At 46.7% G+C, this 15558-nt stretch overlaps 1 protein-coding gene and 1 long non-coding RNA gene across 3 annotated transcripts in view; one reads left to right on the forward strand and one right to left on the reverse strand.

Annotated features, from left to right (window-relative positions):
* The first annotated feature begins 3679 nt into the window (after positions 1 to 3679).
* LOC115097516 overlaps positions 3680 to 15558 on the forward strand; it is a 28687-nt gene continuing 16808 nt past the window's right edge. For both annotated transcript variants that reach the window (XR_003858296.1, XR_003858297.1), the window contains exon 1: positions 3680 to 3877. This is a non-coding gene — a long non-coding RNA (uncharacterized LOC115097516). The remainder of the gene's footprint in view (positions 3878 to 15558) is intronic.
* LOC115097515 lies at positions 7221 to 8656 on the reverse strand. Its single transcript, XM_029613434.1, has 2 exons — positions 7972 to 8656; positions 7221 to 7899 (listed from the first exon to the last, which is right to left on the reverse strand). The coding sequence occupies exons 1-2, from the start codon at positions 8609 to 8611 to the stop codon at positions 7505 to 7507; spliced, it is 1035 nt and encodes a 344-aa protein (XP_029469294.1). The 5' UTR covers positions 8612 to 8656; the 3' UTR covers positions 7221 to 7504.

Below are 15558 nucleotides of genomic sequence, written 5' to 3' on the forward strand. Positions count from 1 at the left end.
GCCAGATGGCGTGGGAAGAAGTTGCTGAACCTAAAGCTGTTTTGGAGTGTACTGGGGTCCTTCTACAACCGGAGATGGAGGTATTGATTGATATTCTTAAAAAACCTTCAATAATTTTAGAAAATATATGGGAATCATTAACCAGTCTTAAAAATCAACTTTCAAGATTTGTTTATCAACATCAAGATTTAACTGTTCAAGTTAATGAGGTTAAAACTCAAGTTTTGGAAATTAAAAATCAAAGGGAGGTTTGAGAGACAAAGGATTTGAAAATTCAAAAAACAGTGGATACAATTGTTACTGGCCATACATATTTACAGAATAAGATGGAGAATTTAGAAAACACTGTTTGCCATTGTAATTTAAGAGTTCTGAACTTTCTCAAAAAAAAAAAAGCTGGTGACACCAATTGAAATGCTTAGAAAGTATTTTCTGGATATATTACAAATTTTCTGGATATATTACAAATTATATTACAATTATATTATTTTTACGTCTCCTTCATTAAAGTATGAAAAAGACGCTCTTGTGGCATCCTTCTGTTTGTTACTTTCCTACAGTTTCACTGGATCGCCTACCCTGCTGTTTTTTGGGTCCTACAATTGTTACTGGCCATACATATTTACAGAATAAGATGGAGAATTTAGAAAACACTGTTCGCCATTGTAATTTAAGAGTTCTGAACTTTCTCAAAAAAAAAAAGCTGGTGACACCAATTGAAATGCTTAGAAAGTATTTTCTGGATATATTACAAATTAAGGAAGAGATGATACCACCTATCTCTAAAGCATACTATCTACCAGTCAAAACATCGGTGCAAGTGAATACTAGACCAGAAATATCCCCCATAATAGATATATCACACTTATCTTCCTTCTTGGAAACATCTACAGAAGAAGAAGTAAAGACATTTACTCTGATTATAACGTTAGCCCTGGACTCAGAGAATTTATTCTAAAAATGTTTTTCAGGAAAAGAGATGTATTATTTTTAGGAAAAAGAATTTGCATATTTCCAGATGTTGCAAAAATAACCCAAGCAAAAAGAAAATGTTTCCTCTTAATGTGCTCAGCAGTGATAGGCTTAGGCACTTCTTTCTGGCATTATTTCCCGTGCAAGTATGTTATTAAGCATGCTGGAGTAAAATATGTTTTTTTTGATCCCTTGTAATTAAATTCATTTCTGAATAGTAAAATTAAATCAACTCCTCCCATTGCTAGAACCAGCTCCGAGACCGACTAATTACAGAATAAATGTACTAGCGTGCGTTTAAGGCCATTTATTTGTGAGATATATAGAATCTTTTTCCTTCGTAATTTCTTTCGATTCTCCCCACTATTGAGGCCTAACAAGATGTAATAGAGGCAATTGAAATGTATTAGATAATATGATTTTCCTTCATTTTCTTTTGATATTGTAACCCTTGTTACATCATTTCTAGTCAAGTATATACTTGTTAACTGCATATTTGAAAATTATAAATAAAGATGAAAAAGAAAATGAATATATTACCCAGACTGGGATGTCTCTTTCAGGCTTTACCCTGTCTCCTCCTGAAACATGAGTTGAAACCTCTTTTGAGGAAAATGTTCTATTTTATCTGGCATATGAGACCACCTTGGGTAGCTAAGATGGTGTTGTATAGGAGCAGATGGGACAGAGGAGTGGGACTCCCATCTTTAATCCACTATTATGTGGCTGCTCAATTCCGATCGGTAATTGAATTTCATGATCCTAACTCAACCAAGCAGTGGGTAGAGATAGAACAGACTTTGGTAGAGGACACTCCATTGCACACTCTGTTTTGGTCGGAGGGACTCTCCAATCAGGCTCTCAAAGACTTTCCTCCTCCCATACAATGTACCTATTGATTATGGAGATGTTGGAAATCAAAACTGATGCAGAGCAAACAATATTCGATGCTTTCATCTATCTATCATTTGAGACATTTTGTTGCTGGGAGATTAAATCCAGTATTTCTTCGATGGGAGAAATTGGGACTTACTTGTTTACGGCAGATCTGGCGTAATGAGTAATAGCATTTGATCAATTAAAACGGATATATGGTCTCCCTAAGTCTGACTTTTTAGCCTATGCTCAGCTGAAACACTTTATTATTACCAAAGCAGTGGAGACAGATCTACAGCAGGGCCGTTCCCTTTTTGAAGGGTACTGCATTTTGGCCGGTAAAGTTCAAAAGCATATATCAAAAATATATCAATTACTGATAGGTCAAGATTGTATTCAAGGAACCCATATTGCAGCTTGGGAGTCAGACCTGGGGGTCAAGTGGGACAGGGGCCAATGGAAAGAATGTTTTCGTAATCTGGGTCAGGTTTCAATGTCGGCTGTCTTGATGGAGAATAGATATAAACTTTTATATCGCTGGCATTATTCTCCGGCTCGTATAGCCAGATGGTCTCGGGGTGGACCACCTACATGTTGGCAGCAATGCTCCCAAATAGGCTCTTTCTTTCATATGTGGTGGATGTGTCCACACATCCAGAGTTTCTGGAAGGCTTGTCGGTTGGATGGAGAAAGTCCTGGGTGTCCTCATCCCTTTGACAGCAGAGTTTTGGCTACTAGGAATTTCGGATGAGGGGTACACGGATGAGCAGCAAATATTGATTCAGTATGTGGCGACTGCAGCAAGAGTATTGTTGGTGGCTCAATGGAAGTCTAACACACCGCCATCCTATCCACAGCTGGTAGTAAAATTACGACACAGAGGCTGGAAAAACTGACAGCAATCAGAAGGGACGCCTTTTTTAAATTTCGTGAGCATGCTCCCCGATTTCCCTCTATCTCCAAGAATAAAGAGGAATTGGAATATTAGGAGAGTCCAAATAATAAAGGGGGGGAGGAGTAGGGTGGGAGGGAGGACTGGGATTACAAAACAGGGGAGGGATGGGGAGGTGGGATGGGGGGGGGGAGTTGGTCCATGTAAAAGATAAAAGAGGATGTTTTGTTCCTGCAGTCAGTATTTTATTGATAGCACGTATAACTACACTGCCTCTTGTAATTTGTCATTCTGCATGTGATAGTTCTATCCATTGACAATGTATTGTTAATGTGATTTTATATTAATAAAAAATGTCAATTATAAAAAAAAAAAAAAAATTACCCCCACAATAAGCACTAGCAGATTTATATAATGGTCAGAAAGGGTTTGGGGTTTTTTTAAAACTGTTCTCTGGCTTTCTGTATTGTAGCCCGTAGCCTTGGTTATACTGATAGGGCTTTCTTTTCTGAGCTATGAGAAGGAAGTTCTCTGTGACTGAATTTTGGGTCCTGGTTCCCGACCTGAGAACCAGTGCGCTGCACTGAACTACACTCAAGTTGAGTGTTCCAGCAGCAGGGCGATGTTCGGCACCAGTGGCCGAAAAACTTTGCTTCAGAAGAAAACAAACCGAGAGCCGATCCTCCACTGGCCTGCACTGTGCCTCCACTGTGTGTTCTCACACTCTGAGCTGCAGGCTCATCTGTTTGGTTTGCACCAAATGCCTTGGCTCCCTTTCAGGCTTATTTTCTTTAAGTTGGCATGAACACAAGCACCAGGAAGGATGTGTGCAAGCTGCAGTTAGGACCCGAAAGAAAAAGAAACAACCCCTGATAAGAATAACTTCCTTTCTGTTGACTTTTTTTTCTCGCGACTTATAAACGTTTATGCAATAAATCTTAAAAAAACAGCACAGCAAACTTATTTGGAGAAAGACTTCATGCTAAAAGCGAAACATCCAAACAAATGATAATATGACAACTACCAAGCAACTTTGTCTTTATAGGACTCTTCTATGACTTTCTCAGATAGGCATCCATTCAGTCTGTGCTGCTTCCATCATCAATCTGAACTGGATGGCGAGCATTCTTCAAATCGGTAATTATATGCCACTCTTTGCAAAGTATAATGCAGATGCCGTTAAGTTATCAATTCATTCAATTATTTGTCATAAATGCATCATATTAGTGTAGAAAATCAACTGGATGCAAGGCTATCCTTAGCTAGGGCTCAAAGAACAGAAAATGCTGAGTTAATTTTAAAAAGAACAATAAACTGAAATTTAGTTCGGTACCTTGGACCCTTTCTTATTTTGGGTCTCATTTACTAAAAGAGCGCTATTATTGGAGGCTACTGCGAGTAACATTCCCAAACTAGTGCATGCAGTAAATCATGCAGTATGACAGCGCTAAAAGAGCCATGCTAAAGGGAACCCAGCCCTGCTAGCACAGCCGTGTTCTACATGAGATCAAGTTCCCTCACCCTAACTGTCCCAAAGTGAAAGGGCTGGTTGGCTTGGGAAAATACACTCTCACTGTATCCCCACCCAGCCCTGACTGGAAAGGTTGAACCCACTTCTGGTTCGGATTTCTCTGGAATGCAAAGAAGCAAACACCAACCTCCACACGCCACTGGTGCTGTCCCTTCCCCCAGCCAGACCTCTTCAGACCCCATCTATGGGAAGTTGGCAGGAGGAGAATTTCTTGCTACCTGCTGGCTTGGCTTTCAGCAATGCATGTATATGATTCCAAGTTTGGGTTGCCAAGAGTCATCACTGGAAGCTGAGCCAGTAAAAAGTTAAGAGGTTTTCCTACTGCCCACTTGGAAGGATTGATCCAGCGAGACAACTGGTTATCTCGAGGGGGACTGCAGCTTTGATGGGAGCGCTGTGGAAGGAAGAGATTGCATTTTTTTCTGGGCCAGGGGGATTGGAAGGCCCTTTTTTTCCATGGCTGGGGCTGGAAAGAGGGGTCCATGTTGTTGGGGGAAGATGCAAGAAACAGCCTCTCCATATTAGTGCACCAAATTAGTAAGCTAGTAGTTTATTACAGCTTCAAATCAGTAACTACATTTCACACTCTAAAAGTGTGCATTAAATTTAGCTCCTATTGCCAAGGACTTAGTAAATAACATGCTAAGGACTAATGAGATTATTACCAGGCTATTGGAATGTTTTACAGGTACGGACATGATAAAATTGAATGTGCTCACACATGCATCAAATAGAGCACATTTTGCCCTTCATCAGGGATTTAATTAATTAATGTGCACTTCAGTGGCTAGTGTACACGTAGGGTTGCCAACTGGATCCAGCGTTTAGGACAGACCGATCCAGTCCTGGCTTTATCCTACTGTAAACAACAACAAAGCAAAAAGTGCACTGGTCTTAATCTTAATATAGCACCTAGAACGCCAAACAACTTATGTAAGACCCTCTATACACGAGCAGACATATAATGTGTACGACTCGTTTCTCATAGGGGTCACTATTACTTTAATCATAGTCATCCATAATTTTTATAGTTTTTGGGTTTTTTTGGTTTTTTCAATAATTATAGGGTATAGGCGAGCTGCGTTTCAGCCCGCTAAATTTTAGCGGGCTGAAACGCAGCTCGCCTTTACAAAGAGGATCGGCACGGAGTAAATACGCCGCAAGAAGAAGATGTTTCATATGACTACCTGAATTGGTTTCCTTCTTTTCCCCTGAAGCAGGACAGCGGTCCGAAACATGGCCATGTCGGGTTATCTGGGACCTTTTCAGAGCGGATAAGTACCCGTTTTTTATCTCAATTGGGAATTACCCTATAATTATTGAAAAAACCAAAAAAACCCAAAAACTATAAAAATTATGGATGACTATGATTAAAGTAATAGTGACCCCTATGAGAAACGAGTCGTACACATTATATGTCTGCTCGTGTATAGAGGGTCTTACATAAGTTGTTTGGCGTTCTAGGTGCTATATTAAGATTAAGACCACTGCACTTTTTGCTTTGTTGTTGTTTACATTGTTGTGTACTGGAGTACACCAGTTGGTGTGTGTGGGTTTTGTTGTGTGATTTTATCCTACTGTATACAGGAACTTGCAGTCTTGCTTTTCCTAGGGAATGTGTAAAGCCATGGGAGCGGCCATGGCTTGGGACAAATAATAGAGGACAGAGGAGTCTGGACTCTGGATGTTCTTGCACAAAAAAGAAAATTAGGTCTTACCTTAGTTAATTTTCGTTCCTGTAGTACCACGGATCAGTCCAGACTCCTGGGTTATGCCCCCCCTCTAGCAGATGGAGACAGAAGTTTACAAACAAAAACTCCGCCTATATCTAGGCTGGTGCCACCTACAGTCTGGCAGTCTTACTTAATGTCAAAGCAGATAAAGCACCCAAAATCACTACAAACGAACTATATACAGGAACCTACCAACCAAACTAACGGCTCCACTATCCCCCAAATGGGACCAGAACCAGAGCCATCGATAACGGAGAAAGAGAAAACAGAGATAGAAAGGACAGAAAGAAAGCATCGTCTCCCCCAGACTCTCCGTCAGAACAGCATACTCGACGGGCGGGACTCTGGACTGATCCGTGGTACTACAGGAACGAAAATTAACTAAGGTAAGACCTAATTTTCTTTTCCCTGTACGTACCCGGATCAGTCCAGACTCCTGGGATGTACCAGAGCTACCTTAACTAGGGTGGGATCCGGAGAGTCCCGCTCTGAGCACCCCTGCCCCGAAACCGCCACTACCTGGTGCATGAACATCCAGGCGATAATGACGCGCAAAGGTATGCAACGACTTCCAGGTCGCTGCCTTACAAATATCCTCCGCAGAAACCTGACTGCACTCCGCCCAGGAAGCCGCTTGAGAACGCGTAGAATGGGCTTTGAGCCCCACCGGGACCGATTTGCCGTGCAACAAATATGCGGAACCAATGGCTTCCTTCAACCAACGGGCAATAGTAGTCTTGGAAGCCGCCTGCCCGCGCCGAGGACCGCCCCACAAGACAAAGAGATGATCCGACCTCCGAAAAGGGTTCGTCACCTCCAGATAACGTAAAAGGGCTCTCCTTACGTCCAGGCGCCGCAAGTCTCGATAATTCGGAAGCGACCTATCAGCCTCAGAAAACGAAGGCAAATCTACCGTCTGGTTGAGATGAAACGCAGAAACCACCTTAGGCAAGAAGGAAGGCACTGTACGAAGCGACACTCCCGAATCCGTAATTCTCAAAAAAGGCTCCCGACAAGACAAGGCTTGGAGCTCCGACACCCTCCTCGCTGACGCGACTGCCACCAGGAAAACTACCTTGAGCGTCAAGTCCTTCACCGTAGCTCTGCGGATGGGCTCGAAGGGAACGGAGCATAAAGCCTTCAGAACTAAATTCAAACTCCAAGAAGGACACGGAGAACGGAACGGAGGCCGTAATTGCTTAGCTCCACGAAGGAAACGCACGACGTCCGGGTGCGCCGACAATGTCCTCCCATGGACCTGTCCACGCAGCAAGGCAAGGGCCGCAACTTGCACTCTAAGCGAACTGGCAGACAAGCCCTTCGCCAAGCCATCTTGGAGGAAATGCAACACCTCCGGCACAGAAGCCTGCGTGGGCCGAATATCGTGTGCCAGGCACCAAGTCTCAAAGACCGTCCACACCCGCACGTACGCCAGGGAAGTGGAAGGCTTGCGTGACCTTAGCAAAGTCGTAACCACCGCATCAGTGTAACCCCGCTTTTTCAACCTACGCCTCTCAAAAGCCATGCCGCTAGACAAAAGCATTCGACCTGGTCGAAACAAACGGGACCCTGATGTAGCAGGTCCGGCACATAAGGAAACCGAAGGGGAGGCTCCAGCGCCAAGTTCTGAAGATCCGCGAACCAGGGTCGCCGCGGCCATTCGGGAGCGACCAGAATCACGGGCGACGGATGAAGTTCTATGCGCCTCAGCGTCCGACCGATGAGGGGCCACGGAGGGAAAACATAGAGAAGCACCCCTGTCGGCCAAGGCAACGCGAGGGCATCGACCCCTTCCGCCCCCGTTTCCCGGCGGCGAGCAAAAAACCGCGGAGCTTTGGCATTTTTGTACGTCGCCATCAGATCCAGAACAGGTGTTCCCCACCTGGCGCAAATTTTCCGAAACGCTACGTCCGCAAGTTCCCATTCGCCGGGATCTAGCCGATTGCGACTCAGGAAATCCGCCTGAACGTTTTCCACGCCCGCAATGTGCGACGCCGCTATGCATTGCAGGTGTCGTTCGGCCCATGCCATCAACTGTCGTGCCTCGGCGGCCACTGGTAGACTTCTGGTGCCGCCTTGCCGGTTGATGTACGCCACCGTGGTCGCATTGTCCGATAGAATCCTGACCGCCCGGCCTCGAACCAACGACAGGAACTCCCGCAGGGCTAACCTCACTGCCCTGGTCTCCAACCGATTGATGGACCACGTCGCCTCCGTCGGGGACCAGGTGCCCTGCACCGAACTCCGGAGACACACCGCGCCCCAGCCGTACAGACTGGCATCCGTGGTGACCACCGTCCACGAGGGCACATTCAGCGATATGCCCTTGGTCAAGTTTCCGGTACAGAGCCACCAGGCCATGCTGGAACGAGCCGAATGCAGCAGCGGCAACGGGAGACGGAACTGCTCCGACACCGGATTCCAGCGGGAGAGTAAGGCCAATTGCAAAGGCCGCATATGCGCGAACGCCCAAGGAACCAATTCCCGTGTGGACGTCATGGACCCTACCATTTGTAGGTAGTCCCAGACGACCGGCATGGGCTTGGCCAACAACTGCCTGGCTTGGCACTGCAATTTGACTCTGCGCTCCTGCGTCAGATATACCATGCCCCGCCGAGTGTCGAACAACGCTCCCAAAAACTCCAGGGATTGCGACGGTTCTAGCCGACTCTTGGCCCGATTGATTACCCAGCCAAGGTTCTGCAACAAATCGACCACTCGCTGTACCGCCAACCGACAGAGACGCTCGGACTTCGCTCGAATCAGCCAATCGTCCAGATACGGATGCACCAGACACCCTTCCTTGCGAAGATGAGCCGCTACCACCACCATGATCTTTGTAAAGGTTCGCGGGGCTGTCGCCAGACCAAATGGCAGCGCTTGGAATTGAAAATGCTGCCCCAACACTGCGAACCGAAGGTAGCGTTGGTGGTCCGCGCGGATTCCGACGTGCAGATACGCCTCCGTGAGATCCAGAGTCGCGAGAAACTCTCCTTGTCTCACGGACGCGATGACCGATCTTAGCGTCTCCATGCGAAACCTTGGGACCCGCAAGCACCTGTTGACGCCCTTGAGGTCGAGGATCGGACGAAACGTGCCCTCTTTCTTTGGCACCAGGAAGTAAATGGAATACCTGCCGCCGCGCAGCTCGCGGAACGGCACCGGCACGATCGCGCCTAGGGCTAACAGATGCCGGATTGTGTCCCGGAACGCCTGACGCTTCTCTGAGAACCCGCATGGCGACACCATGAAACCGGGACGGGGCCGCTGTGCAAAATCTAACGCGTAGCCGCGACTTATCACATCCAGCACCCACTGATCCGACGTGATCTTGGCCCACTCCCTGGCAAACTGCTTTAACCTGCCGCCGATCACCGGTACCGGAGAGTGGGCCGGCCGCCCATCATTGTGGCAGCTTCCCGCCCGGGGTTCCGGACCCGGTCCCGGGTCTGCCAAACCGGCGGCCACGAAAGGACTGCGAGTACGACTGCTGCCTAGCCGCATTGTGGCGAAAAGAGGAGACCGCCCCTCGCGCATTACGGGGCCGACGACCCCCACGGAACCTACCTCGCGTGGACGGCGCCCCCCTTGATCGAGGCCTGTCCTCCGGCAGCCGATGTATTTTGTTCTCGCCCAAGGACTCAATCAAATCCTCCAGTTCCTTACCAAAAAGTAACTTCCCCTTAAACGGCAATGAACCTAACCGAGCCTTCGACGAGACGTCCGCCGCCCAATGGCGGAGCCACAACAAACGACGAGCCGACACCGCGGAGACCATTGCCCGTGCCGACGAACGGAGCAAGTCATGAAAGGCATCCGCGCTATAGGCAATCACCGCCTCCAGACGAGTCGCCTGCAGCGCTTCCTCCTGTGACAGACCTTCGTTAGCCGAAAGCTGCTGGGCCCACCTGAGCCCTGCCCGAAGAGAGAAACCGCTACAGATCGCCGCCCTTACACTGAGCGCGGAGACTTCAAAAATTTTCTTAAGCTGCACCTCCAGCTTACGATCCTGCAAATCCTTAAGAGCTGTCCCCCCTGTTACCGGGATGGTGGTCCTTTTGGTGACCGCCGCCACCGCCGAATCTAGTTTTGGAACCTTAAACAGCTCAAGCGCGTCCTCTGTCAGGGGATAAAGCTTATCCATGGCCTTGGAAACCTTCAACCCCAGATCAGGAGTGTCCCACTCCTTAAAAAGTAAGTCGGACACCGAAAAATGCAACGGAAACGCCGTCGGAGGTCCCCTCAGCCCCAACACCACGGGGTCTGTACGCCCTAAGCGAGATTCCGGTCGCGGCAAATCTATCGCCAATTCCTCGAGGATCGCCGGAATCAATGGCGCCAACTCATCGCGCCGAAATAGACGCACCACCTTGGGGTCATCCCCCTCGGTGGCGTGGAGTCCACTCGCCCCACTGGCTCCCTGATCCCCTTCTCCGTCAATGCCTCGCGGCTGTGACTGCGGATCCGGATCCAGTTCCTCCGGATCCCCGGATTCGGACTCCGTCTCGGCATCCCCCCGCGGAGCCCCCAAACGGAGCGGGCGTGCTCCCCCCGGGGGATCCGAGACCGAGAGGGACCGGGCGCGTCTCTTAGGGTCCGGTCCCCGAACCAAATCCGGCGCTCCCCGCGATCTCTTCCTGGCCTGCCTGCTAGCCTTAAAGGCCTTATGCATTACCAGCACAAAATCCGACGAAAAAGAGTCAGAGGAGCTGCGATCCGGATCCTCCTCCGGATCGCTAAGAGCAAGAGTCTGGTCACCCTCGGGGACCCGCCTCTGTGGGGACAGAGCGGGAGGAACGTCCTCCGGTCTCCCCGGCGACGGGGGCGCCTCGCAAACTGGCTCTGCTGAGCCCAAAATGGCGGGTTTTCCCGCCGCTGAAATTGCCGCTGCCAAAATGGCGTCTGTTCCCGCGCTTCGCGGGAACGGACCTACGGCCCCCGATTTACGTCCCGAAGCCTTCGGCAGCCGCTGCCCCTCTGCGCTAGCGCCCGAAGAACCGCCCTCGCCGCCCGAGACGCAGCCTGAACAAAGGCTGTCCCGGGAGAGGCGACGGGCCGCCCCGCAGGCCCTGCAGACCGGCCGCCGCGGCATGCTCTCCCAAGCAGAGCAGAAAAAACAAAACTGACAGTAGCAGCTACCCGCGGCGCCGATCCCGTTCCCCCTCGCGAACCCAACGAGCAGGAGAGAAAGAGAAGAGAAAGCCAGAGAGACAGAAAAAACAAACCAAGTAAACAATTTTTTTTTTTTTTTTTTTTTTTGTACCGTTCGCCACCGGCTCCGGGACCACCTGGGGGGAGTGACCCGAGCTCCCCGGTATCACCCCCAGGCTAGGAACGCTGGCAAGGGCCCTCAGCCCACCCTCAGCGAGCTCAACTCCCAGGAGGGAAGGCCCCCGCGGGACCTCACCCCACCTCGGGAGGAGACGAGTTCGGACCTGCAGGCAATCAACTGCGGTCCGAGCCTCACAATTTTCTACCAGTCAAAAACCAAACAACTTAAAAAACTAAAGTCAAACCTTTCTCTTTTTTTTTTTTTTTTTTTTAAACTAGGCCTCAGCTCAGACTGCAGGTTTTGCACCCTCTCCACCTGCTAGGAGACAGAAGAAGACTGCCAGACTGTAGGTGGCACCAGCCTAGATATAGGCGGAGTTTTTGTTTGTAAACTTCTGTCTCCATCTGCTAGAGGGGGGGCATAACCCAGGAGTCTGGACTGATCCGGGTACGTACAGGGAACATTTATTATTTACAAGGCAAAATAAGCAAAAAGGCCTGCTTACTTCAGCAGCGCTTGGAACAAAATGTAGCATTTGCACAGTAGTCCGTGCTTCCTTCTCCTCTCTGGGGCCTCCTTGTTTCCTCTGGGACGTACTTACATGTCCCCCTACCGTCGTTCCAAATAAAGATCACAATGGTCTACAATAGAGCATACATATTATAGCATGATATATACAATGACTTAATGTAATCACATACCATATATACTATACATTGGCATGAACATTGACTTAATGTAATCAGGTGAGATATAAATCTATGGGGATGTTCTAGTTTTTTAACTAAAAGTTACTGGGATAAGAGGTTAGTGGTTTATAAGATATGTTTCAGATTTTTTATTTTGGCATCGTTGGGGTGTGATGGGCTATTTAGTTCTATTGTTAGTTTATTAAATACTTTGACCTTATTGGTGTTTGCTATGAGTTCAGGTAAGTTTTAAGGTAGGTTCTAGGCATTTTTAAATGCCTGGTCCTGATCTTTTAAGGGGGTCCTAATATAGACTCCTTTACAGAATATAATAGGGATATCAGAACTACAAGTCCCTGCATGCAATGGGATTAAACCAGGATTGGATCAACCTGTTCTGAAAATCTGGAATCAGTTGGCATCCCTGTGCATATGCTAATTGTAATGTGCTTTTGGTGCATAGGCCCCTTTGAAAAGTGACATAATAACAATTGACCATCTTTTGCCTCCAGTCTGGTACTCAATTTCTTAATCAGTAGGAATATTACGATGCCACTGGCAAAAGAATGATTAATACCATGTGATACACAAAATGGTTCAAACAGGTGAAAATCTGTAAGGCATATCTTCCTATTTGTTAAAGCAATTTCTGTTTCCCAAACTAGATGTGCAAATTACTCATGGAATTTTACAAGTTGGTTAGGTTGAAAGTAGTGTGTGTGTATACTAAAAGAAGCTCATCAACCAAAATTACACAAATCATATGAAAATACAGAATATTTTAAATTCAAAAAACAACAAAATATGTATACATATAAACACAACACGAAAAATCTAAAAACCCAATTCTACATACAGACTGAAGACCACATTTAACAGTTCTCCCACACACAGACCCCGACACAAGCCATGCTTTGCTTATCAGCTGTTTCACAGGGGCTACAAATTCAAGCATAAAACATTTAAATAAATGTCCAGCTGGATGCACGTTTATATTAATGCTTTAAGCTTTTTATTTCCAGGTTGAAAGTAACCCAGACGTTCATTGAATCCAACTTTATTCTCTCTTAATGCGCGCCGATCCACCTCTCCGGGGCGCCCGATTTAATATTTAAATTTGCTGCCGCAGTAAGAAGGAGGCGCTAGGAAACATATTGCGTCCCTAGCATCTCCTCGGCATCGAGCGCCCAAGAGAGGTGGCTGTTAGCAAATTAGGAAAACGGACGCTCAATTTATGAGCGTCCGTTTTCCTAAACTGCATACCCATGGGTTAAGAAAATGGAAGCTTGTTAACTGAGTGTCTGTTTTCCTAACCTGACTGCCGACGACAATTAAAAAAACATTTAAAAAAAATGTTTTTATTGAGTTTTGAATTTGTAAACAGTTAAAAAAAGAATAAACATCCGAACAAAACTGCCCTTAACTTTCATCCCACCCTCAACCCTCCCTTCTACTCCAACTGCAAGGGGGTACACAATTGTGCAACTTGCGCACGCTGACACCCGTGGCCTTCCCCTGTTCCCTACCCCCTAGCCTGACCTTCCTATCCCTTCCCCTAGCCTTCCCGCCCCCTAACCCTAACCTAACCCCCCCCCCCCAAATTTTTATTTTACCTGTTGCACCTGCCTGGAGACCCCGCCCCACCCCGCTCACTCACTCCCCGATGCCCCGGGACATATGCGCGTCCCAGGGATTTACACACGTGACTGGGCCTTTTAAAATAGGCCCGGCGTGCGTAAGGCCGGTCACATGCGTAAATCCCCGGGATTTACGCGCATAACCTTTTAAAAATCCGAGCCTTAAAGTCTTGTTCCATCGTAGGTGATAAATAAGCTAAAAAAGCAGACCAAATCTGCAAGGTACTGGTAAACTTCTTTGGCGAAGTGCTCCTGGCAATTGTATACTCTAAGCAACATAGATGGATCATTTTTTTAAACCAATGCTCATAATTAGGCTCCTGGCTATCTACCCAACATGCTAGGATAGTTTTCCTGCCAATGAGGCCAGCCCTTTTGAGGAACAAAAATATTTCAGGGCTTAAATTTATTTTCAATGATGACTCAGATCCAAAAAGCCATAGATTTGGATCTAGGGGTAGGTTTGCTTTTACCAGTTGTGCACATGTGGTGTTTATTTTCGCCCAGAACACCAAAACTCTGGGGCATTCCCAAAGGCAATGGCGGAAAGTACCATCCTCACCACGACATTTTGGACAAAGCTTCGAGGTGCCTTCTCTAATTTGAAAGGCTTGGGAAGGAGTGATAGAGATTTGCCAAAGAAATTTATAGTAAGATTCTTGCAAAAGCACATTATCTGAAGCAACATGCAAAGAAGCAAAAATATTTTTAAACTCTTCATATCACACAGAAAAGAGCAGCCAATCTGCCCATCTCGCATATAATCCCTGATGTGGTCTGCGGCCACTAGGGTTTTATAATAATAAGAAATTGTGGGGCGTTGTCATTTCCCCATGTGTATAGCCTCTCATAGTTTTCTATTGTTGAAAATGAGGCAGTTTACTATTAACAAAGTATCGCACCTGCAGGAAGGCAAAAAAATCAGTTTCTGGACGCAAGAATTGTCTTAATTCTGTAAAGTTGAGTAACTGTTCAGGCGAAGCATCGAACAATTGGTAAATGTAAGTTAGACCTTGTCGGTGCCATCTGACAAAAGCTGCCTCATTCAGATCTGGTGGAAATAAACAGTCATTGGCTCTATTTAACAGAGATGTCAGCCTGTTTGGGTAGTGATACATTTTGCAGAGCTGTATCCAAGCCTTCCTGCATGTGTGAAACATACATGGGACCTGACACGAGGGGAAGTCATATGAAGCTCCACAGAAAGGAGGGGATTCAGCAATGGAACTCTGTACCATTCCAGAAGACTCTGATATGGGACAAAATTGGAGGTGGTAAAGAACCAGTCCCCCACATATCGCAAGCTACATGCTAATTTATATAATTGTAAGTTTGGGCAGCCCAATCCTCCTTCATCTACAGGTCCCATGAGCACTCCCATTGGCAGTCTAGCTCTGTTCCCTCTCCATAGGAAAAATAAAGAGCTCTGAGAAGGAGTTTGTGGTTCCTGTTGGTAATCCAAAAGGTTGTCATTTGTAAAATGTAAAGCCACTTAAGAAGGATCACCATTTTAAAAAGTTGAATTCTTCCTATCAAGGAGAGAGGTAGCGATTGTCATCATTCTAGTGCCGCTATGGTATGGTTGAGCAATGGTTGTACATTCGCGTTATAGACATTATCCACATTAATCAGGATCTTAATGCCCAGATATTTAATTTCATCCGTTATCCACCATAAAGGAAAGTCACTGGGCCAATCAGATTTAAGAGTTCCAGTGACATCAATAGCCTCAGATTTATCCTGATTGATTTTAAGACTCATGAATTGCCCAAATTCATTTTGAAGCTATAATACTACAGGGAGGGAATGTTGCGGATCCATGAGGAAAATTAGAACGTTGTCACAATATTAAGCCGGAAGAACTACAGAAAAGCAGTATTTCCTACTTTTCTGAAAACGTTTGGGGCTCCTCAAGAATTAACATTTGCTCTGGGGCAGGCATTAATTTTTGAGAGT

Source organism: Rhinatrema bivittatum, chromosome 8 (genome assembly GCF_901001135.1).
Source record: "Rhinatrema bivittatum chromosome 8, aRhiBiv1.1, whole genome shotgun sequence".
Classification (NCBI taxonomy): Eukaryota; Metazoa; Chordata; class Amphibia; order Gymnophiona; family Rhinatrematidae; genus Rhinatrema; species Rhinatrema bivittatum.

Excerpts from the sequence above, each read along its gene's own strand:
- LOC115097515 (XM_029613434.1), bottom strand. The coding sequence starts at position 8,611 with ATGGTATATCTGACGCAGGAGCGCAGAGTCAAATTGCAGTGCCAAGCC. Across the intron at positions 7,900-7,971 it reads CATTGCGGGCGTGGAAAACG|AAATTTGCGCCAGGTGGGGA; the intron begins TTCAGGCGGATT and ends TAGCGTTTCGGA.